Source organism: Ctenocephalides felis, unplaced genomic scaffold, assembly GCF_003426905.1.
Source record: "Ctenocephalides felis isolate EL2017-DRISC unplaced genomic scaffold, ASM342690v1 CF-g0.4_SCAFFOLD_03570, whole genome shotgun sequence".
In the NCBI taxonomy this organism is placed as follows: domain Eukaryota; kingdom Metazoa; phylum Arthropoda; class Insecta; order Siphonaptera; family Pulicidae; genus Ctenocephalides; species Ctenocephalides felis.
Window position 1 is genome coordinate 4,803,152 of NW_020539724.1, and position 26,194 is coordinate 4,829,345.

Consider the following 26,194-nt stretch of genomic DNA (forward strand, 5'->3'; position numbering starts at 1 on the left):
AAATTTTTGATTGTGTTTCTCATTGTTTTATGTATGTACAATATAAATGTATTTAAATATATAATAACATGTTATGATAACATGAGTACGTATTTGTTAGATTTAATAACAATTTTTGGTTAGTGTGCGATGTGCAACTTCTTATTAAGAACTTATTTTATTCATTAAGAAGACAAGTTCTAACAATTGCCTCAACAACAGAATAGGGATCGCAATTGGAGCTTGGTCTGCGATCTTCAAAATAGCCTTTCTTATCCTCTGCAACTCCACGTGGTATGCGAATGCTGGCACCCCGATTTGCAACACCTAAAAGAAATATTGTTCAATATATGCTCAAAAACTTACATATAATGACGTGCCAAGACCATGAAATATGGAAAATGAACTTACCAGCACTGAAATCATGGATGGAACTGGTTTCATGGCGACCTGTCAGTCTACGTTCATTGTCACGTCCTCCTTTAGGATCATAGGCTTGGATGTGTCTCAAGTGGCATTTTGAAAGCTTGTCAATGGCTTTTTCGATTTCACTGAGGAGATAAATATTTTATTACTTAAACAATAATAATCTATTTAATGCTATTTATGTTTGCGCATACATTATTCCATTTTCTTCTCTCATCTTTTTGGTGCTAACATTTGTATGAGCTCCTGCTCCATTCCAATCTCCCGGCATTGGTTTTGGATCCAGGGTTGCTACCACACCAAACTCTTCAGCTATTCTATGAAGCAGATATCGGGCCACCCACAGTTCATCCCCGATGCTAACACCTTCACAAGGACCTACTTGGAATTCCCATTGAGCTGGCATTACTTCAGCATTGGTACCAGAAATGCGAATTCCAGCATACAGGCAAGCTCTGGAAAAAAGATAATATTAAACAAATTGTCTAATGGGATGTTATTAATTTTATTACCTATAGTGAGCTTCAACGATATCTCTAGCGTAAACTTTGTCAGCGCCGACGCCGCAATAATAAGGTCCTTGGGGTCCTGGATAACCGTTTTTAGGCCACCCAAGGGGGCGTAAGTCTACATCTAATAAAGTGTATTCTTGTTCTATACCGAACCAAGGTTCTTCGTCAGGACAACGGTTGACTGCTTCCAGACATGAGTGCCTTTTGTTTGAATCTGAATTATACATATTTATATATCACTGTCTAATATTTATTTTTTTTATAAGAAATCTTTTATATTGAGATTTAAAAAGAACTTAATAGCTTATCGAAGTGAAGTTGTTTCTTAATATTAGGATCGAACGCGTCGGAAATGTTTAATGCTTATAATCATCCATGGAAATATTAAAATCCTAATAAATATTAAAGCAAAATTTAAGTCTATATAAATAAACTACCAAATTATTTTTCTTCAAAATGCCTTATAAATTTTAAAATGTTTTTTTGAAAAAACTTTTTTTGTATACATTAATTTTGTTGCAATGTTGGCAACACTGCTCCGTGCCTACACCCCTGATGTCTGTTCGTTGAACTGTCATTCATTAATTTTTATTGCAAAGAGTAGCACGTAATATAACATTGTTAATATTAATAACGATTAATTTCTTTTTATTTATTTGTTGTTACTTAATGTGTTAGTAATTTTTTAGTTAAAATTTGTAGTGGTGAGATGCAGCTACTAACTTTTTCAAAGATTTTATTTAATTAATAATTGTGCAAAACCATGCAGAAAAATGTTAAGGAATGGGTGAGTGCATATGCATTTTATATATATTCTTGTCAAAATTAATATTTGCACGTTTACTGTTATTCATTTTTTGCTGTTTGATATGAAAATACTATAAAACCCAAATATTTTTTTGCTTTTAACATTACGACTTGAATAAGGACTAATTGTAAGTGATGTCAATATTGCTTACTTATGACTATTGTAAATTGCTAGTTTTGTATCATTAAATCTCAATTTCTTCAATCATTTACATACCGGTGGGTTTATGATTATATTTATACGTATCGCATAAAACTAAGATATTGTTTCCTCTACGGAAGGGGTCCTTGTAAATCGCGACTGGGTGCAGGTAAGTGTCCGAGTTGCTACCTAAGGCTTGGTACGTAGAACTCCCGTCGTAGTTCCAAATTGGAAGATCTGAAAATAATGTTTATATAAATTTCATAAAAAGCAGATATCTGCTAAGCTTTCCGTTGCAATCGTACAAAATATCAGGTTTTCGATTTTTACTGCTTTTTCAATGGGGTTGTTTTTCTCTCCATATAGGGTAAAGTTGCACAAGTAATAATCAGTGACTGCCAAAGTTGCCAAACCCGGGCTATATTTTGTTCGATAAATAATTCATAAATTACATCTTCTAGTACCATTAAATAAAACTACATATTTAGTTGAGTAAACAAACGTTTATAGTTGAACGTTGGAAGGATGGAACCATATGGTCCAGAAGGATGAAACCAGAAAATTAAGAAAATGCTTTTTGTGAAGTTTACTAATATTTTGAAGTTGTGGGTCTCTTATGGCAATAATATAATTTTAGAATTTTTTCCTTAATCATATTTAAATGGTAAACTTTTCTTTCTAAGTTTATGGTTGTAGTTTTAATTTTAAACTTCAAACATCTTGTTGCTTCAATCATACCTGCGCAAAATTTCTTGTTGATACCTGCGCAAAATTTCTTGTTTTCATGAGCGTGTTAGAGAGTTTTTTGATAAGTTTGAAAAAATAATGAATAAATACAATTTTTCTCAAAATTGTTTTTGCTCAAAATTGAAATACCGATTAGGTCAGTCATGTGCCACGGAATTAGGTGCATCCAATAAGAATACTTATGTTCCAATTGGAAACCAATAGCAAAAGAAAAATTGATCTCTTCAGGCTGAATTTTATATGGTTGTTTATTAGTAGGTACGGCTAAGGCCATTATGCACCTTAATAACACCTTCTGCATATTTTTGAAAAACGTAAAAATACCTAATTTTATTAATTTCAGCCATTGTTAATAATTATAATGCCAATAGGCAACTAAATAAAAATTTAGAAAATGCTAAAAATTTTACATTACAATATTACAGAATTATTTCCTTAAGTGGTACAACCTATCATGGACATTGAAATTTCAATAATAAGGACTAATACTTTTTTCTGGTTAGAACATATTTTTGATATGGGTACAAAATTCACAGATTCATAAATATGTATGATTCTGATTTATTTCATCACCTTCATCACATCACATGTTGGATTCAGTATATTATACATGACATGATATGGATATAAAGAATTAATTCATAATTTTGAAATGGAAGCTTGGAATTGGAATTGATCCTGGTGGTTTTGGTAACTTTTGCCCACGTTCTGGCTTCAGTTAAATTTCATAATTTAACTAACCTTTAGGACAAGTTGGAATAAAGTCCAACGTTCGATCCTTAGCTCGAACATTTTCTCCAGTACCATCAATCCATATGTAAGTTGCTTGGACTTTGTTTTCGGGTATAGGCAGGTCCATATACTTATCAAGTAAGGTTTTGTTTAAAGCCGCATTCGGTGAGTGTTCTAATGTATGGTTCGGCATCTGAAATTAAACCAAAATTATAATACAAAATTAAAGAAATTATAACTTTATTACAAAAGTTTTTGTACCCTAAAGATTTCTATACCTTACTTGATACGTTGCTAAAACATTTTTCTAATAATTATCTCTTTATTAAAACTTTCGAAAGCTTTTATACATTATCCTTTATCATAATTTTAATTAAAAATACAAAGCTTTTTTCATTTTCTTCAACATTTTCCCGAGCTACGCTTATAGGAATCATATGTATGTATATGACTTCCGCAATTGACAGACTTCTTCATTCCGTTGCGACTTTCTCATAGTGTTTTTCAATCCCATCATGTATTGTAAGGAAACTGATAACTATATCAGACACCATCAAACTTTTTTGGAAAACAATTATATAGAAAATATTGGAAATTTTAATGCTTCAATTGACCTCATCTGTTTAATAAATTTTTGCATTTGATGCAAGACGAGTGGGATAGACCTATTAAAAATTACTGTGCCATATACATATTTGATTCTGTTTCTTTTTGGAAAACGTTTCATATAATCATAGCTGGGCACCGTTAATCAAATAGTTAACTTCGTTAATCGTTAATCCGCTACAAAAAAAGTTAACTTCGTTAAACGTTAAAGCGTTACATTTCGGAAGAATTAACGCAAGTTAACGTTAATCGTTAATCCGTTAATATGTGTAAAATTACATTTTTATATCGTTGCGTTAGTGAACTTAAAAAACTTATTAACTTCCCGTAGGGCAAGTTATAGTAATCGCAAAAAAATTGAAAATGAAAATTTTTATATATCTTTACGTTTCAAAGGTTCCTGAACATTTTGGCATACCTTAGAAAAAATGGGTGTGTGTGTGTGTGTGTATGTATGTATGTATGTACGTGTGTGTATGTATGTGCGGATACAAATTTTCGTCGACGATTTCGGGAACACGGATCAACCGATTTGAATAATTCAAGAAACATTCGATTTGTATTGATAAGGAGACGTGCTGATTAGTTTTTGGCGAAGGCAGGTCTAGCCGTTCCGAAGATACGGGACAAAAAGTGCCGAAAACGGTAACTCAGTTTTTAAGAGAACAAGATAAGGAATCGATAAAATTTTCATGAAGGTAGGTCTAGCGGTTTCGGAGATATGGAGAAAAAAGTAAAAAAATGGGCCATTTGGCGGTCAAAAATGATCATTAGACATATGCACATCAAATTATCAGATATTTTATAGAGATTTTAACAATAAGTATACATTTTGTTAACATTCCTATGGGTTCCGTACCAATGCTTATGCGTTAGACAGCGACGCGGCGCTTTATATTTTGTCCCTATACAGTTAAAGCAGTACGATTGCTTTGAAAAAAAGTTCAGATCTTCCACAATATGTCAAAATAAAGAAAAACTAGCTGTAAGTGGAATTCTGTCTTGAGGCAATTATGGCATCGTGCCTTAAGGCAAATTGCTGGAACTTCCCGTACCGTAACGAAATGTTCCAGGAATACTGAATGTTTTCAAATAGATTATTATAAATATTGTAACATTGTCTAATATTTGAGAATTATATAAACTGAATTGCAGAGTTGAAATTATTTGAAAAGTATATTAGAACTATACTCAGAATTAAAAATCTGAAATATTTTCGATATACAAAAAACTAAAAAAAAAAAAAAAAGAAATTGGAACAAATTTTTTTTTTCCAAAATCAATTATTTTGTTAAGATAAGCAAAAAGTTCTTTGAATCATTTAAATCGGACGCTTAGTTCTCTCAAAAACTGCCATTTATTACATATTTTGCTCCGTATCTTCGATATGGCTACGCTTGCCTTTGCCAAAAACTAATAAGCACTTCTCCCAATCATTACTAATTGAATGTTTTTTAGATCATTCAAATCGGATACTCCGTTCTCTCAAAAATTCGATTTTAATTTTCTGCACTCTTTGCTCCGTATCTCCGAAACGGCTGGACCTGCCTTTGCCAAAAACTAATCAGCTCTTTTCCCAATCAATAGGAATCGAATGTTTTTTGAACCATTCAAATCGGTTGATCCGTGCGCCCTAAAACGTGACTGGAAATTTGTATCCATACATACATACACACACACACACACACACACACATCCATTTTTTCTGAGGTATGCCAAAACGTTCAGAAACCTTCAAAACGTCGAGAAATGTTAAAATTTTCAATTCCGATTTTCGGCCCATTACAATAACTTACCCTACGGGAAGTTAAAAATATTTTTTTTCAAAAAAAAAAAAAAAATTAAAAAAAAATCTTTTATTTTTTAAATTTTTTTTTCAAAAAAAAAGTTATTTTTTGTCCAATTTATAGTTTCTCAAAAATCTTATTCTTTCAAAGTAATTTTTTTTCAAAAATGTTAATCGTTTTAAAAAAAATAATAATTTTTGGTACGGGAAGTTCCAGCAATTTGCCTTAAGGCACGATGCCTTGATTGCCTTAAGACAGAATTCCACTTACAGCTAGTTCTTTAAAGAGTTTGTAGCTCTTTGGTTTTTCTATAGACTGAGTGACAGAATTGAAAAAGTCTTCCTCCTCGTCATCATCGTTGTTACTCGCATTGCTCCCTCCGCCACTTAAACTATCTCTGTCCTTCGAATTTTTCGCTGCTTCTTGCCATAAGGCATCTTCTACCTTTTTTCCGTGCATTTTCTTACTGCATCCTCTCTACTGCTGTCATACGTTTCCAGCCACATTAACCGAAACTTTGGGTGAAATGCCGCGGCAAGTTGGCACTGTTCATCATTCAGGAGTAGTCCAAATCTTTTCTCTATGCCGTTTAATAAGGCATTGGCTAAAGCTGTGCCGTGCGGTAAATAGTAGGCATTGGATTAACGATTAACGGACTTCTCGCATTTTAACGGAAGTTAACGTGTCCGTTAACATTTTTAAAAGTTAACTTAAAAGTTAATCCGTTAATCAAAATGTTAACTTCGTTAATTAACGATTAACGGATTAACGAGTTAATGCCCAGCTATGCATATAATTTTCTGGTAGTATATTTTTAGTAGTAATTTTTTTTATTTCATTGTTTGTCACAAGTAAGCAGTTCTTGGAAATTTCGGAATCATTTTGGGAATGCTTCAAATTACGTCTTATGTTCAATTGTAGTGCTTGGAAATTTATGAACTTTTTTGTAAATTTTTAATACAATTATGTAAGAAATATCCAACATTTTGAAATTTTGGACATATTGTAGAAATGCTTCAAATTAGTTCTTCTGTTCGATTGTAATGCTTGAGAATTTAGGACTTTAGGAAAATATCGAAAATTTTGGACGAATTTTTTTGAATTTTGTAGAATTGTTTCAAAGTTTTCTTCTTTTCGATTAATTTTTGCATTTGATTTGAAATAAGTAGGTATATGCATAGCCCCGTTGAAGAACTCATTAGAATAATCAATACTTTCTACGTTTTTGATTTTATTTATTACTAAAAAAAAGTTTTTCACAATATTAAATTTTTGGTTGTACTATGTCTTTCTTCACAATTGTTTTTAATATTATCGTTTGTTGCCTATAACTAGCGTTTTATGAACTTGATAAATTGGAAATTTAGCCAGTGAATTCCAAGTTAATTTTGATTTGTCATTGATGATTGATTCATGTTACATCAATCACGTTTATAAATTTCTAATAATCTATCAAATTTTATGTGTCTAACATTTGGTTCCAAAATTATCAATATAATCAATTTTGTAAATTAAATTTGCTAGAATTATACACCCAAAAAAACTTACACATCTGTATACCAGTTTTCATAAGGTTCTGGAAAAATCACACAAGCTTTTTGAGCCTTTTTCAAAATTATTTTACACATATATTTAATTATTCTTCAAAATGAACTTGATTTTATTGTGTCTTCATATAAAAACCGATGCTTGAAAACCACAGAAAACTTTAACGACCTTGTCCTCGCAACGTGGAAAACTTTATTAAAAGAAATGTCAAACATTTTATTTCACAAATTCCTTTTTTTAAATATAAATGTTTACATAGCCTATAGTATATAGTTATTTTTTTAATTATTTAAAATTCTTACCTTTCTCAAAAATTTGTACAAACATTTTCATCATTCATAATTCAACCAACGGATAATCCAATACATTAAAAAAATAGATTATATGGTTCATAAAGGTAATCTATCATTTCCACAACTATTTTAATACTATTTGTTTCATAATTAATTTTCTTTTTCTGTATTCATTCGAAAGGCTAAAAGATTTTCTTCTTTATTAATTCTATCTTGCGTCACAAATTTAATTACAATGTATGAAAAATATAACCCGATCTTCAGCTAATATGAATATATTATTGTATAATGAATGATAATAATGCATTTTATTAAACGTTCTTGATACACGTGGTAACTGGATATGGAGGTTTTCAAAACATTTATTTCATTTGAATTTTGCAAGATTTAACGTAAAATTATTGATACTTGTAATATTTAATCGAGCACGTGGAAATTGGCAGATATTGTTTTGATCGGTAATCAGAATATAATTCATTACAATATCATATTTTTGAAAATTTATTTGAAACGACCTTTTTTGCAACATGCAAGGATATGCAGTTAATCTTATTCGATTCATTAAAATCCATGATTATTTAATTTCTTATTTTATTCCCGACAGACTAAATTTTCCATATTTCTTATAACTTGCAAGGAAATAGTTAATCTTATTTGATTCAATTAAATTAGTGATCATTTTCTCTATTTCATGTTTGTCTGGATATTTTTTCTTACTGTATGATTTTTCCGGTTGCCTAAAATTGTTATTGCGGTAACAAAGAAAATGTTTTTCTTGGAACGAAAGTTTTTCACTTCAACGACTTTTATCTTTTTTTCCTTTCCTTTAACATCGATTAAGGTCACAATGTTGCACCTAAATTTCATACTTGATTTCATAGATTTTTGATATAGTGACATGGTTTTGAATCACTTTGGAAAATTTATATTTTGCACATGATTTAGCTTTCCTATTTGATGAATAATTTAACGAATTTTTCATCACCTACTTTGAAGCCTTTCAAAATATATTAATATGCTTGTTGCAATAAATAAGGAATATATTTTTATTGATTAGATTTTTTGCGTGTTATTAAGCAATCTTTCAAATAATCTATATCATTAAGCGATCTTTCAAATAATCTATATTAATGTTTATTACCTATTAAATATAAATATGCGATAAATTTTAAATCAACTATAGCGTTTTCATTTGATTTATGCCAACTCCCAAGAGGAATTAGATTTGCAAACGAGATCAGAATTCTTAATAAAGAAGTAGCGTTAAAATCATTCTGTTTTAAATTACACTTTTTTAATATTAAATTGCAATCATTTATTCAAGAGCAAAAAGTATTTTTTACTCTCTTATTGATATAACCGTTTTTTTATGCGCCAGAGAACATAAATTAAAATGAAATATGTACCCTAAATAGGCAGTATTTATAGTAACTAAAAGTTAAAAACTCTATAAAAAAATTTCAATCCACTTGAAATTAATTTTGCAAGAAATAAGGTATAAATTTAAATCATTTTTTTTGTTGCAACTTTTACTTTTTTGCAGAAATATTTTTTAATCTTATATTAGTTGGAAGTTTTTTATTTGATTCGCACTATTTCACTTGTAATTAATTTTACCAAAAATGAGATAAAACTCAAAAAATTAGATCATTTTTTTCAACTTTTTTTTAACGCTTCCAAATTGTTTGTAAAATTATTTTTCACGTTTTTTTTAACGTTAGAAGGTATTGATTTAATGGATTTACTATCAATCAAGAAATTTAAATCATTCATTTATCTAATAATTTTCAAAGTCAATTAAAATCTTTCTGAGCATAAAATAAAGTTGAAGCAATAAGCAGTTTTAAGAGGTGTGATTTATTACAAAATCTTTTTATTCTAAAAAAATCACTACATATAACACTCTTGTTATAAATAGATGATTTTAATTAAGGATATAAATTTCTCATCTACGGATATCGAGAGAAAAATAATTTACAAGAAAATCCGCACGCTTTACTTTAATATTGTCTTCTTACTAGAAATTGCTATTAAAATTTTTGAATTAATTTAATCGAGTTTTTAGTTGAATTTATACTATTTTTTTCATTTTTGTTCATGTTGGCATTGTAACCACAGTTAGATAACCACTTTATATTGTATACTGCTTGACATAGGCTAGCCCTATATCAAGCAGTAAGTGATCACCTGTTTCAAGTGAAAATAGCTCTTCTCTGACTTGGATGTAAAAATGTATCTTTAGTATTAGCAAAATTCTAATAATAAAACTGTACCAATTAAAGATTGGTTAGAAAATCGTTGGTTAGCTCTCTAAAAATTATTGAGTTCTTATTGCTGATATTGGTGGTTATTGCTTTATAGATGGCAACCAAACGGTTTGTCAAATTTTTATGTGATGAATTTGTAATCACAATTTTGGAATACAGATGGTTTTGTTTTGTGCAGTCATTCCAAGGAGGGATATTTTCCCTTGGAAACATATTGCTATCCAAGTGGAAATTTTGTGGCGGGTATCAAATCTGAAACTTCTGATTCCTAGTCTATAGCTCTAAGTATTATCCTTAAATATGTACAACAAATACCCTATATTCTCGTATATTCAAAGGTATCCTTTACTCCATAAGCAGGATTATCTGTTCTTGTACCGAATCCATTCCGCTTCATTCATCATGATACAGTGATAATACTAAAAAGGATTGATAAATTATGTATCTCACGGAAAAAGTACATTATTTAAACAAGTGAGTGCAGACATTAAGGAGACTCTCGGGCCGTAATGTTCGTTATTTACTTTTTAATAGAATGTCGTAATATCTTATCAAGTCCTGCTACCAGGACCAGTGTCTTTATGAATTATTCATTTCCCTGTTTAAACCTACTGGAATCATCTTGCTTCTAGAACTAGGTGATAAATATTTAATCAGTTTCGGCCATATCACACGACGCGTGTCGAACAACTCACTCGACCAGAAAATTGCATAAAACGTATGCAATTAATATTATGATTTATTGGTACATAGTGTCTTGCGAATACTGTAATTTTCACACTACTAAGGAATTTACATTTTTAATTGCAGTGTAATTGATCGAATTATTAAAATAATTATAGGATATTATTATTATTATTTTTATATTAAATCGTGTGAAGTTAATAAATAGCCAAAAGGTTGCATTTTATTGAGTTATAATTATTTATATGCATACTATTAGTTTCATACTAAGTGCTAATTTTTCTTTAATTGTTTTCTGGAAACTTTTACTCAAAAAATTTTAATATTCAAAAATATATATATAGTTTTATTGCCAATCAAAATAATATACATTTTTTAAGACAATATGCTGGGTATAAATGCATTTAACAGATTATCTCCTATGAGATATTTATTTTTTTATTTTTTGACATTTTATTTAAGATCGTATGGCCATTTTTTTTCAATATTCGAGTATGATATTCCTCGCTTAATTCTTTTAAATATATGTTTGGGTGACCTGGTACTTTTTCGTGATATTTTTTGCTCTTTCTTTTATCATTTCATTAATAGTTTTAATTTTTAGGTCTTTATGTAGGGTGTCATTTGTAATATACCAGGGTGCCTTCACAATGCATCTTAAAATTTTCGATTGCGCTATTTGATTTTTTTTTATTTATGAATTTCTTGCGCACGCCCGTAGCTCAATTCCGTATGTCCAGATTGGGATAATTGTTGTTTTATATAAAAAGAGTTTGTTTTCATAGCACATATTTGAACTAAAAAAAAATAATAATTCGGTAATAAAAACAGCATTAACTCATTTTAGCTAGAATTTTTTTAATGTAACGAATTTTTCCGAATTATTACAATTATATTATGAATTTCGACATTATGTTAATTAGAATTTTACATGAAAAGTGTGTTAACTTTCCGTTTAATTCTTTCTGGTATTATTCGTTAAATTATGAGACATATCAAGTGCCGAAACGTATAAGAATAGTATGAGAATTGACAATATTATTTCATTTTTCAATTTCAACTATTACTTCATTTTTATATTCAATCCAAAAAATAGTATTTTTCTTTGTAAATATTCTCAAAGTATCATCTACAAACCGTAGAGTTCATAAACACATTATCCATTTTATATAAAATTTCATTCTTATATAAACGGTCCATAAAAATATTTAATTCAAACCAACTTTAAATTATTACCATGCAAATTGCTTGAAAATCCACCACCATAAAAGTGATATTGGAAAACAATTTCGCTCCCAACTAATATTTTATTTTTGCTCTCTTGTTCGTTATACATACTTTATAACAAGATAATAGAATATATAAAATTTGAATGAATGGCAGAAAATTCATATGAATTTATAAAAATGAAAATCCTTTTGCTTTGTAAATACGAAATGGATTTCTCTGCTTTAGATGACAGATTTCCATATCGTGTATGTTTCCAAGTCCCTAACTTATTTAAGGATGAGCCAGGTGTCTACGACAGACACACGACGATGTAATATGAAATATTGATATAAATTTAATATAGTAATAGTAACATGGCATGGAAATTAATGGTCAAGATGGTAATTCTGATTTTTGTAATAATCATTAACTGGTACTTCATTAAATAAATCATTTTCTAACAAATTTCATGAAAAGTCTTACAATTTACCATAAATATTCATATAGTAGTTCGTAACTTTAGTGTTCATCGTATTGTCCAACTATAGTATTCATGATTCTCTTACCCTGAGTTTTAACTATTCATATAACTTTCGGGGTTTCTTGCTGTGAAAAATGTATTGTAACTTGGGCTAAAAATAAATTAAATTCAACGAGTTAATCCGAGAGTGTGAAACTTTTGATTAAAGGAAAATTTTATTGTCACACACTTAGTAGGACGAATTTACCTTACTCTAATTTAATTTTCAGCGAAAAGTTAATGTGAAGTGTTATCTCACAAACATGCAAAGTTAAAGGATTTGTCTGCATAATTAGGACTTTGCATGGGTTTATGAAATTATGAGCAATAAATTTGATAGCAATTATTTTCAGAATTTAACATTTCCGCATATTAAATAAATACTATGTATAGGATTTTATACGTTCTGATACTTGCTATAACTTTTATTTTATTTAAACTATTCGATAGCACTTTGTTTATATAATTTTGTTTCAAAAAATATTTGAAATATTGAGATTTTTTTTAAATTTTGAGACATTTTATTACTTCATATGTTCGTGTATCTTTAAATAGGTCACATACGAAATAATTCAACCCCTAACTATTGTGCTTTTTACAAAACGTTCAAGATCGGGTTACACCCATTCCCAGAATGACCCATATTTCAACAGACACTTTTATACTTTCATGCATAATTCAGTATTTATGATAGAACTGAAACTATTAATCAAAATTATATAAAAATAGTGGAACTTGACTCTAATGCTCGAAATCCATTATACTATCTTGTATTTATTTAAATCTCACTGTCGTTTTGATAAAACGCCCTATAATAAATGGGCAGATATTTGACCATTATTTGTTTAGGGTGCGTCTATCTAAAAATAGTTACCTAAATTAGTTGGTTTTTATGATCTATAAATGATTAAGTAGTTTTTACATTCTTAAGAAGAAAATAGGACAAATCGAAGTAGGATTTCTAAAAAAAATCATTTTATATGAATATTGCTATAAAAAGGCAATTCAGAGGACACAAAAAAAATGAAATAGTGACTGAGACATTGTATATACACATCAACTCTTTAGACGGTTTTAAGAAATCAGAAACAATTTGTGCATAAAAATACTAGATTTTTTTTTATTCATTGCAATGGAAAATTATGTCTAGTATAAATCTGAATATTGAAAATTTCCGAGAAAATTTCAATAACATGATACTTGTGAATCATGACAACAATTATATTAATTATTTTCTTCTTCTATTTACGAGCTGATGTAAATGAATCTGATTATTAATGGAAGTGTATAGTAAATAATTATAGTTATTACAAATTTTAATTGGTATTATATAATAAGATAAATATAAATAAGCGTGAAACAAATACAAAAATCATCATTTGGATCACATTACTTAAAACATACATATAAGTAAAAAATAATTATTACAAGGTGAGAAATATTATGGAATAAACTAGGAAGGTGTATGTTGTTTCGTAATTATGATGACAGCTTGTCCCTCAGGACTTTATTATTTAAAAAAAAAAATAAAAAAATGTGCTTTCAATGCCATTTTCTTGGTGTAAGAGGTACAAAAGTGGATATACTTGTATTAAGAATAATGTATTGAATTAATTTACTTGAACTTTGAATAGAATAGCACACAAAAAGTATATAAAAATAAAGAAGTATGTAAAATACAACATGAGGTAGAACATTGAATAGATCAGATTATAGAAAATTTGTGAAATAAAAAGGAGTATTCAATAAATAATGTAATTTAGAACATTGGATATAAAAGGACATGGAAATATGTTAAAATCTAGAAGCACGTAAATACCAATATGATGAAGAAAACATTAGGGTAATAATGGAGTATTAATGGATCTAGGACTGCCCCAACTCGATTCAAGGAAGATTAGTGTGAAGGATTTTCCATTGCCATCCCACACCTCAGTGCTCGAAATGGGATATTTCCAATTGAGAACATAATTTTTGATCTAGGAAAATGGATATCGCTACTGCATGATGTCAAATTATCCAGAGCGAGGTTCGAACTCACGACCTCGTCTAGACGGTCAGGGTCATGGTACAATCGTAACTAACTTCACTCATCATGTAATTCTATTTGAAGAACTTCAAGTAATTAAAATTAACAACCATTCATTGACTGCTTGTATTTTTTTACTTTTTTTGCTGGCGATATAATCTCATTTTTTGAACAGCTGTAATATCTGTTTTGCCTAAAAAATATTTTCCATTTCAATAACTTCAAAGATGTATAGAAACTACGAATAATATATAATTAATTTCTAATCAATAAACTTACGTTTAGTACACGGCCAAATGTTTAATTTGTTCTATTATTTTCAAGGAACAGGGTAAAATATTCTTCTGATTAAGGCATTTTTTATTAAATCAAGATTTGTACTACAATGTAACTTTAAAATGTTTATTTATCTATGCCGATTACCTTGTTGTTATCGGTACGCATATAACGTTGATGCCGGTATGCATACAACGACAAATCTCTATTCACATACACGACGACTAATCACAATCGACCCGTATAGAAATGATATCATCGAGAGCGAATGACGAATCATTGGCACTCGACTCTTATCTTATCTGCCGTAACGCACTTCCGTTGCATTTGTACGGATTTTTACTTCAACAATGCAAAAGCTGGAAATAGTAAGGCCAATAGAAAACGATCTATTATTTCCCGGATATTTTCGTTTCATTACCTGATTATTTTAAACAACATTTAACCCACTATTTCACATATCCCAAAGTCCCTTATTCACTAATCCACTCATAAATCTCACATGTACTACGTACACACGATAGTTGGCCCGTAATCGCCGCTGAATTTCGACCAAAAGTACGCGAATCCGACAAAGGATTTTCCGGTATAGAATTGTGGTCGCTATAGCGGCGTCAATGTCGCTAACCCCGATTTAACAACATCGGTATAAGAACACACAGTCCGCGTTTTCACATATTATATTCAAGTTTTCAATTCGATTTTCCTCGCATGAAATTCATTCATATCGTGGCTATAATCCACAAGCTAGTTTAGGTGTAATGGCACACGCAACGAAGGAGGCAATACGGTAAAGGGACCTTTTTAGAATTGAAATTACTTACAATGAAATATGGGAAAAATTACTATTTTTATAAAAATAAAGTAACAACACGTTAAATACAATCATTAAAAAATAATTACATAATTAAAATAGTTGAAACATTAATTACACCATTTTTTATAATAATATATGATATTAACAACAATTTTAGGAACGTGTTATCTTACTTTCTGCAAATAAAAATGAATAAAAATTTTAACTATTTTATATTAATTATTATTGTTAACAAGTACTGTTAAATTGATACATGTATCCTCTCAAATTTTCATTAAACTTTTCTTTCAAAGTATGAGATATACCTAATTCTCTATATAAAGGCGTCTAAAGTAGCTATTTCAATTTTTTAGTATTATGATGATCACATTACATTGTTGTAATTTTTTATGCTTCAGTATAATTATATGCTCAATTTAAGAATTTCTTTCATGATGAAAAATAATTTACTAAATTTGGTAATTGTATGATTATTAAATTTAAATTTGATCACATTTGGGAGCATTACTATCATTTCACTAATAGTTTCATATTATCTCTGACCAGAAGATGATTTTCACAAGTGCACCAAGTCATTCAATTATCTTTTATAATTTGCATATGGATACAGAATTTAGGTGTTCATTGTACTTTCAACTTCCTTAGCTATAAAGAATACCCTGAGATATTTCCGAAAGTTTCATAAAATCTTTTCACAATGATTCACGTATTTTCTTAACCTTTAAACGTATAATTTATTCCGAGAATTCCGAGTTTCCATTTAGATTAGAAAACCTGTGATTCTAAAACACCACATTCATGTCGCAATTAAGAAAGCACGAGGAAATATACGAAAAACATTTTCATGTTAATCGGAATACTATGAATATTTAATTCTGATATATGAATATCCAATATCTATGGACGGGAAAAATATATTTGTGTTGTGTCGTACTGATTGATTTTTCCCAGGAACTCAAATTGGCAAAAATATGTGATATAATTTGTTTGGAGAAAAAAAGATTTATACTCAAAAGATTCAACTATATCGTTAATACCCTGATAAGTAATTAATTTTCATTCTACCATTTTCATGAAAAATTTATTTAATGCCAAAGGCATTTATGTTATAACTCCCTTTTTGGCTTGACACCTTCATATATAACATTGTCTACATCTGACTAACTTATAAATATTTAATGTCATCGTCTGACCGAGAAAAAATATGAGCAATCCCATGTATCATAAAGATTCCGAGCACAGTTTATAAAAATATAATAAAATGGGGATATAAAAGATAATATACAGAATATTTACAATAAACGAAAATGAACCGCAACTGTAACTAGAATATAAAAATGTTAGGAATATAAGTTGCATTATCGAATGGAAACACGTAAAAGAGCAATTATCGTTTGAAAAGCGACATGTTTTTCGTTATCTGTCAGGTTGTAAGAAATGCCCTTTGTAATTACCTTTATAACAACACATATAAAGGTCTCAAACTTTAATTTTTTTAAAATTGTATGTAAATATATTTAAGAGAAAAACAATATTGGGTACACAAGTGAAATGTAGAGTGAACGTTCGGATACTGCATTATAGTGAAAAAGTTAATCAAGTTTTAATAGTTGATACTAGAAATATCAATTTTTTTTTCAAAAATTTGCCTAGTAAAGATTATTGGAGATGCCGGTCTATGAAAGTGTCGGATTAGTGAGCTTTTTCCGTATTTTATTCAATAGATATCTTTTATATTATTATATTAAGATCAATGCCCTATATATAGCCCTTTCAAAACATACCAACTGCATTTATGATATTGATATTTTCAAGTTAGATTCAATAAATAAAAATCCAATTTTCAACAAATACTAAAATTATTATTTTCTTTGGATAATATAAAATATCTCAAAAAAATATCACTTTAAATCACTTTATGAATGAATGCAATGCTCAAATTGTCGCACTTAAAATTCGTCGCGTTTTTTACACGATTTTATAACAGATGTTATGTCTGGAAAAAATTAATTCTGATATGACAGCAATTAAATATAAAAATTATAAATAAAAATTGCAAATTTATAAAGTCCGCAAGTTTCGGCCTACGTTGAAAAGTACATCAAGTGAAAAAAATAAATACATTTGTACAAATTACATTAGTTCATTTGTACAAATTATATTAGTACATTTGTACAAATTAATTAATATGTTAATTAGTACAATGATTAGTATATTAATTAGTACATTTGTACAAATTTCATTAGTACATTTGTATAACTGTCACTAGACTAATTACAAGTTTTAGTTTTTGAGCATTATCAACTGTACGTATAGTCTTAATTTCTTATTTTAATATCTGACTATGATCAGTAAAATTTCCAGCTAAATCATAATCGATAAAATGTGTTTTTCTGCTATTTTTCAAAAAATTGTAACCTGGTCATTTTTACGCCATATGGGTCCAGGGCCAAACTGGTCTAATATGCTATTTTGAAAGGATTTTACAAAATGATATCTAAGTTATTCAACTAAGACAAAATATAAATTTCATGGATGCATTTTTAATAGAAATCACACTCTATATAACCTTAATCTGGTATTTAGTCAAAAATATTAATCACCAGAATTGGAATATCTATTTATATAATTTATTTTTTGTAAAATTGATTTTTTTACTGTTTACAACTTTGCCAGGGTAAAGGTGCAGTTGGCCTTTTTAGCCCTACCCACGTATAAGCTTTTTTAGAGTTTATATAAATAACACTGTTGAATGCATCTTATAAACTCGTAAATTAAACAACAGTGCTCACAACCAAAAAAACTGATAACGAAAGAAAATACTTGTGTTAAGGATTTTCTAACTTTGCCGTTTATCTCCCGATAGCGACGTCGTAAAAAATAAGGTGATGTCTGGTTATACATTTTTTCCCCTCTACTCTCAAATATTGTTGTCAAAAAATTCTTAACTTTTCTCATTTTTGAGATATTGGTGGTGGACTTTTTTACTTTAAGTCCCGCTCTACCCTATTTTAAATACATATTTATATCTGCGTTTGTATATAGTGTAACAAACAATATTTCCGTAACTATATTTCCAACTTCCAGAAACTCCTATTAAAACAGCGTGCAATATAAATTCGTAATGGTTTGAACTCTCTCAACTCTTAACAACCCCCCAAAGGTTATGTTTTGTTTTCCTTTTGTTTCTTTGCCCATCACACGTGGTGTTTTACACTTGAATAATCCCGAATCTCATTCGACCTACCTTCATATTTAAATCTTATATCACAGAAAGCACATGATTATCAATATGTCTATAAATTACAATTGTATTGACTCACTAAATATATAACTACAATTGAGTATTGTATGTATTGTTTCCGCTGACATAATACAACACTGCCGAAAACTGCATTGCGCAGGACTCTCCGCACTACCTACCCTAGGCTTGATACTACCCTTCAGGTGTAGTTAGAGCAAAAAAACATAATATTTACGGAAACTATTTCTACATGTGTAGTTGTATGTGGGAAGTAGTTTTACAAGAGCAAACAGCGGTTAGAGTTGCTATTGAGATTGGAATAAAATTGATTCGTAGACATTTGCGGGAAATTGATGTGCTAGCAATGTAGAGTACACTGATTCAAGATATATAGACTTAAATTATTTCTGCTTGCATATATATGTGCATATAAATGTACATCGATAATTAATTACATTTACATATATGTATACAATTATATGAAACATATGCATGTATGTGCATATATACACAACACGAACCTATACTTATTTATATTTGCTGTACATGGATTGTATTGCTTAATTATTTTCTTGGCAATTGTCTTTATTTTGGAGGTAAACACACACACATACACACACACCACACACACACACATACACACATATATATATATATATATATATATATAATTCAGATTTTTTTGATCGACGTCGAGATGTATATGAATTATTAACACCAATTAAAAAACTGTGTAATTAAAACCTGCAAGTTTATTAAATCCATACGTATCAGTCTACGTCGAGACTGTCATTAATGAAAAAAAAAAGCACTTGTATAACTATCACAAAACTATTTCACTAGGGTTTTATACAAGCAATTAACAATTTGAACATTGAAACAAAGTTAAAGTACATACAATTTGCAATTGGCCTGAGAGTTAAAAAAATTAAATTAGAACTATCTATAGTTTCAACACTGAAACTTTATTCAGTTGCTTGTTCGTTTAGCATATTGTTTAAACTTTTTATTCTTCATAATTTAGCAAAATGTCTATTTTTTGTAATGTTTATCTTCTATAGATTTATAGCATTAAAATGATTGTAGTTTTGATATTACATTGGACACTTCCATATTTACTTAGGAATTTTGTTTTTAATTTTTTTTGAGAATTTATATTTCAAATATTTATTAGCATTTTTATTTATTTATAAATGTAACGCGAAATATTTATAGTTTTTCAAGTTTATACACTATTAGTTTCTATTTTTTTTATTAGTTTTTCTATTACTATTTATGTAATCTGTAATTATATAACTTTTGCCATTAACTTAATATTTAATCCTTGTTTCAAAACTACTTATTAAGCTGTTACTAATTCAATCAATCTCTAACATATGAAAAAAGTTTTTCAACCGGCCAGTTTTCGGTAGTTAGCAAAAGTTCTGCTCTAGAAATGTACACCACAATTTCTGGCCGACACATAAAGCTTCATCCGCTGGTTTTATTACCACATATTAGTATTTTCTGACTTTTATTATATAAATCCAAACGAAAAACGGAAATAAAACTTTTCAGTATTAAATTTTCCGATTGTTAGAGTCTATAAACTTTAATAAAAAAAATAGTAGTTTCAGAATAGATATTTATTTTGAGTAAAACTTTACCTTAGACAAGAAACTTTTCAAAACTGTAAATGAGTTGTATTCATGTTTCTATTTTTTTTTAGAAAACGTACATCTTGGATTTTATAGTTTATATGATTTATTGCTGCATTCTGATGTTAGGAAAATTAATAAAAACTACAATAACTTTCGATAGTTTTAATAAATAATTTTCATTCAACTAATTTAAAAGCTTGCTTAATTTTTCAACAGTCTTTATGAAATAAATATTTTTCGTTATTAATTGGAAACTGACCTGTTGATTTACAAATATTTATTTAGGCCAAAATACACCTTTTAGGCATAGTTATTTTTAGTGTCATGAACTGATTATAATTTATACATAACTGATTATAATTTATACGTAACTCCAAGTTAAATATTCCGATAATTGAAAAATAATATTCAAAAAATAATAATCAGAGAAACGATTTTAGGATTTTTTATTACTCTTATTGACGATTTTATAAATATTCATTATCCCACTTATTTTATTAAAACCTACTAATTGACCCCAAGTTATAGATTATGTACTATTAAAAATTTTAAGTTTTCGGTTGGGTTCTGGCTTTTTTTTTGTTTTATAATGACCACAAACAATTTTGTATCCACTTACCTTTACGTGTTAAAAATCAAAGGCACTTTTAGAACGCAATAAGATACAAAACTAACAACAAAATAAAATTTTTAAATTGGCCAAAAAAACGGTTAAAATTGGCCTGAACTGATAACGTGCGTCCAGTAGGTATCGCGCGGCAATACTGACAGCGAAAAGCACGCCGAACCAGAGCTTTATACGCAGAGAGCCTGCGCCAAAATCAACTGTTTCGCTTTTTCCCCTCACCGCTCCGCCTCTACGTTTCTACGTTTCGACATACAAACGTAGTATAGAAATCAGCCGTAGCATACGTAGATAACATTGGCGTAGTACTAATAGTTTATGCGGTTTGGTTTGATAGATGAAATCCAAAATTTGTCCAATTTTGGTTTTCAGATACCTAGCGAAAAGTCTACGGTTAACAGTCTATTTTTTCATTTTTTTTGTTCAAATTTAAATAATGCTCAAAATTTATAAAGCCATCTGATTTTCTAATAGGTGATGTATGTATAGTAAGACAGGTCCACAAAATAAAATAGTTGTCTTGTCTGTGTTGGATGTGCGACATAAGTTTTCCAATTTACTTTTTAAAGCAAAACATGAATCTGGAATACTGGGGGGAAAATGGGATAGGGGTCTGTGAAAATAAAAGAAAGGCAAAGGCTCTGATCTAATGATTCATAACTCGTAATTTTGCATGATAATTAAAATTTTGTAATTTCTGTAGTTACTTGGCACATATCCCTTTAAATTACCTGTGTAACCGATTTCTGATACGCCTTTTCATATTTATTTTCATGTAAATAAACGTAATATAATTATTGCAATAATTATATGAATAGTATTTGAGTTTAAAATAGTTTACCGTTTTATTCTTTTCTATCTGCATTTTGGTCAATGCATGCCTTTAGTATATCTTTAGGTGGTCCTATTGCATAAACAAATGCCAAAATATTATCTCAGCTCGTCGTTAAACTGAATATTTATTGCTTTCCAAAGAGCTTCATAACTCTTCTAAATGAATAGAATCAGATTAATGAATACTGGTGCTTCTTACATTAAAATGTAATGGTTTTTTTAAGGCATGCCTTTAGTATATGAATTATTTCATACCAATACGTATCATTTTCTATATTTCAAAATTTACAATAATGTTACTTACAATATTCTTAATATATATTATAATATAAACACGTTGACCGTGTGTGGGTGTAACTCAGTTGCTAGCGGACCGTCTCACGATTGATTTTTTAATTATAATTTATTAGAATTTTAAATTATTTTATATTTAATTATTTTTGAGAATATGTGCATGATAACACTTTATATATTTACTTAAACGATTAAAATTATAATTAAATTTTATTTTTTTATAATTTTATATTTATTCTTTTAGTGCGTCCTTGATTTTACATTTTTATGGATAATGTTAAAAAACCCTTGCCTAACGAATAGTTTTTGTATGGCTTTGTGATTAATTTTTTAATTATAAAAATGAATAATTACGTTCTCGCCACTTCGTAGAGAACTGTAAAAAATAATGATTTAATCCTGTGTGCCTTCATCTCTGACGCTTTCAGGAGTTTTTCACATGTGCCAAAGGGCAATTAGTTAAAAACATATTATAATGCTTAAATAATACATTGAAAAAATATAAAAAAATCTATAAATATTTTAAGAATTTTACATCTGGAAAATCTATGTAAATTACTTAAGTATTACATTTTTTGTATAGCTTCCTTGAATCCTTTTTAATGTTCGTAGACCTAATATTAGGATTTTTATTTGAACATTAAATAATTTATCGTAAGGAATTCGTAAGTGAATAACAATTTAAAACATATAAATGTAAAATTAAAATTATTCGTAGATTGAATATTTTTTGAAGCCTTATTTAATTTTTTTCTCAGCTATTTTTAGTGTTCAAAATTAACTATATATTCAGTTTTTTAATAAAAATATTGTTCATTTATAAAATTATTGGCATTGTAATTCTGATATTCAAAAGACCTTGCAATAATAGACAAACTATTGATTATATCAATAACGTCTAATCTAAACTTTTATTTCTTCAATTTATTTGATATTAATTTATATTTGTAAAAATTTGAGATTTTATAATTCATTTATTATTGTTTCGTTATCTTCGTGTATAATAAAGATATTATTCGACATGAACTGAACAATGGTTTTAATTAATATAAAATAGTAAGTAGTAAAATACTTCATATTTAATCTTTTGGGATTTTGATAAAACCTCGCATAGTGATACAGTTGATAGTCAAAATGAATTTCTTAAAATATTATAGACCTATGAGAAGTGGTTTAGATATAAAAATTAATTAAATTTCGAAAAATAGACTGTGCTGAATTTTTAGTCAATACGGTAATACTCTTTGTCAATGTATCATAAACATTTATTAATATAAAACATCAACAGTATGAAAATAATTATTTAGAATATGAAATGTGTTTTTGAATATGGTAGTAAAAAAAATATTCATTATAAAATGTTTTCCAACTCCGAAATCAAAATCCATCCACTCCGTCGATACACTGCAATAGCGAAACGATTTTAATATGCAACTATAGGTTAATAATTAAGAACGTTTAAGTGAGCAATTCGTACCGGAACAGGACGTTTCTACGCCTCTACGTTTCCAAAGTACTGTAGTGATCAGTCGCGTCATGGGTTACGTAAGATTTTTATCAAACCATTTGATAAGAATGATCACACATTTAAAATGATCTCGAAAAAAAATCTTACGGTGTAAAACGAGCGTTAAAAATCAATAATATAAGATATGCACAGGGAAAAAAACAGAAGAAAAAAGGAACGTGCGTTATTACATCATGAGCACCGAGGAAAACCATTGTGCATTTTCAGAAAGAGTATTGCCTAGTTAGGAGTTTAATGGAATTTATTGTGCACTTGTATCTTTTCTCTAAGGGTAGGTCGAGCTGTATCAAGTACAATCGCACATAAATTTAGAGGGAAAGCGAGGATAATTACCCCTGTGAGGTTACAGTTCGTTACACTGCGTGGACTATAAAAGAGAAATATTTATATTATCATTAAAGTTTAGCAAAGATAATAATTGCTTAAGTATTAACATTATTTGCACATGGGGTAGTACAGTATTTATTTAGCTTGAATTTACATTGTTCAAAATTGTTGAATTTAACGAACTAGTATAGCAAATCAAATTAAATCTTGTTACCATAGTTAGAGCCTTGACTTTTCTAAAATGGAATATTATTTTCCTAACTAATATTATATGCTTTTTAACGTGAATAAAACGATTAACATTTTCAAATCTTTAAAAGAAATAATTATTTTGGCGTACATATTGTCATTTACCTCAACAATATTAACCATTTTATGGATGAATTTGATATGAATCGAATATAATTTACTAATTCGTTTGGTAAATACCTTTACAATATTCAATTCTTAAAAATACAACCAAATTCTAAATTTAATTTATCGGAAAAGAGCATAAATCCCTCTTTTATTCAAATGAAAGCCCAAAAGCTTTGATACGCTTGCTACTACAATATCCTCTCTACCGTAGAATGACGCGATCTTTTATTGAATTTATAAATGTGATTTATATTTGATTTACATTGATGCTTTTTTTTGTACAAATAGGTTTTTGCACATATACTTTTATCATATTTTTGTGAAAGGCAAGGTAAGAAATCATCTTTTAATAATTCAGAAAAGTAGCTTGAAAATTTATTTTTCAGCTGAAAAAGATTAAGATAGATGAATTGAATTCCATGAACAAAACTCGAGTAATTTTTTAAATCTAAAAGGAATGATGATATGTTTATTTTCACTCTCATATTATACAACTTCATTGTTGAACAAAAAAATTCAACTTTGTTTATTGTCTTCGAAACCTTCTTATGAAATAAATTATGTTAGATATACATCGAAATTTGCTCAAGCATCGAATTTCTTTTATTTTTACTTTATTTATAACGAATTATACTTCATTTGAGACAAGTGCATTCAACGCGTGTCAAGCAATCTGGGGTATGAACAACCTGATATCAAGAAGTAGTGATAATTATTTGTACTAAAAAATATAGATCAAAAGTATGTTGTCAAGTAAAAATAGCCTTCTCTGGCATTACTGCATATTAAAAATATATCATCAATATTAGATAAATTCTAATAATAAAAATATATTATATACAGAAGGGCAACTGATGCTACATCATAGCAGCTTATAGAACTGTTCAGTTCTTATTTATAATCAAAAAATAAGGACTAAAAATGTACTAAACGAGTATAGCGATGAGGAATAAATAATGTGAAAATTATATTAAAATTAAATCAATAATCAATAAAAAAAAGTGTTCATCTGCATTCGATTGTAGAAATTAACATATTTGAAACGTACAGAGTTTCATTGAATATCCTTCATAAATTTCTATCCGCTAATTAAATCCCCGTATCGCATATATTCCAATTTAATGTATAATTCCGCCTACCCCCATTCGAGTATTTCATTACCAGAACCTTATATTAAATTCGGTTATCACAGATTTCGGTATTAGCCTTACATAACCGTGTCGTCAACAATCGTGGGTGCTGATAAGGAAAAGGTTCCATCGACCTTGACACTTATTTAGTTTGGCGAATTCATTTAGTTAAATCGCTACAATTTTGCTGATGTCGTGCCGCATCGCGCCGAAGTGTCAGTCCAAATCATCTGCCGGGCCCTTTTGGTTTTTGAGCGTCAATTTGATTATGATTTAGCCTCGAGGTCTGCCGGGCCCTTTTGTTTTTGAGCGTCAATTTGATTATGATTTAGCCTCGAGGTAGGATTTTTAAGAATTCGTATTGAATTGAAGTGGGTAAAGGACATTTTAATTACCTTAAATGGAGCATAGATACATATTTCTAAACGTACCTTAATGTATCTAGCGTAGAAATTTATTGAAGTATCTTTTTTTATTCATTGTATTCTATTTACTTATGAAAAAATTAATGGCAAATTTTATGGAAAGTAGTAGTATATTACTTTAAATTAGTGCAGGGATAAATATTTCCTAGAGTACTTGCAAATTATAGGAAATGAACAGCAAATACCTAATTTAGTGGGCGTGAAAATTTATGCAAATAATTTTCTTAACAAGTGGTATATATTTCCGTTAAATAATATTTGTTAAAAATGTTATTAAATTATATTTTAATTACCCTATTATTGAGTACAGATAAATATTTCCAAAAGTACCTTAATTTCATATGAGGCGTTGGAACTTTAAAAAAAAATTTTTATTGATTTATGCAAAGGTTGTTATGAATTATCCTAC

The 26,194-nt window shown here is 28.7% G+C and overlaps 1 protein-coding gene across 1 annotated transcript; it reads right to left on the bottom strand.

Annotated features, from left to right (window-relative positions):
• Nucleotides 1-17: 17 nt before the first annotated feature.
• On the bottom strand, nucleotides 18-21,021 carry LOC113383812 (glutamine synthetase 2 cytoplasmic-like). Its single transcript, XM_026622064.1, has 7 exons — nucleotides 20,885-21,021; nucleotides 3,355-3,538; nucleotides 1,942-2,103; nucleotides 918-1,131; nucleotides 600-860; nucleotides 391-530; nucleotides 18-306 (listed from the first exon to the last, which is right to left on the bottom strand). Exons 2-7 carry the CDS (start codon nucleotides 3,536-3,538, stop codon nucleotides 158-160), a joined length of 1,110 nt encoding a protein of 369 aa, XP_026477849.1. The 5' UTR covers nucleotides 20,885-21,021; the 3' UTR covers nucleotides 18-157.
• Nucleotides 21,022-26,194: the final 5,173 nt, after the last annotated feature.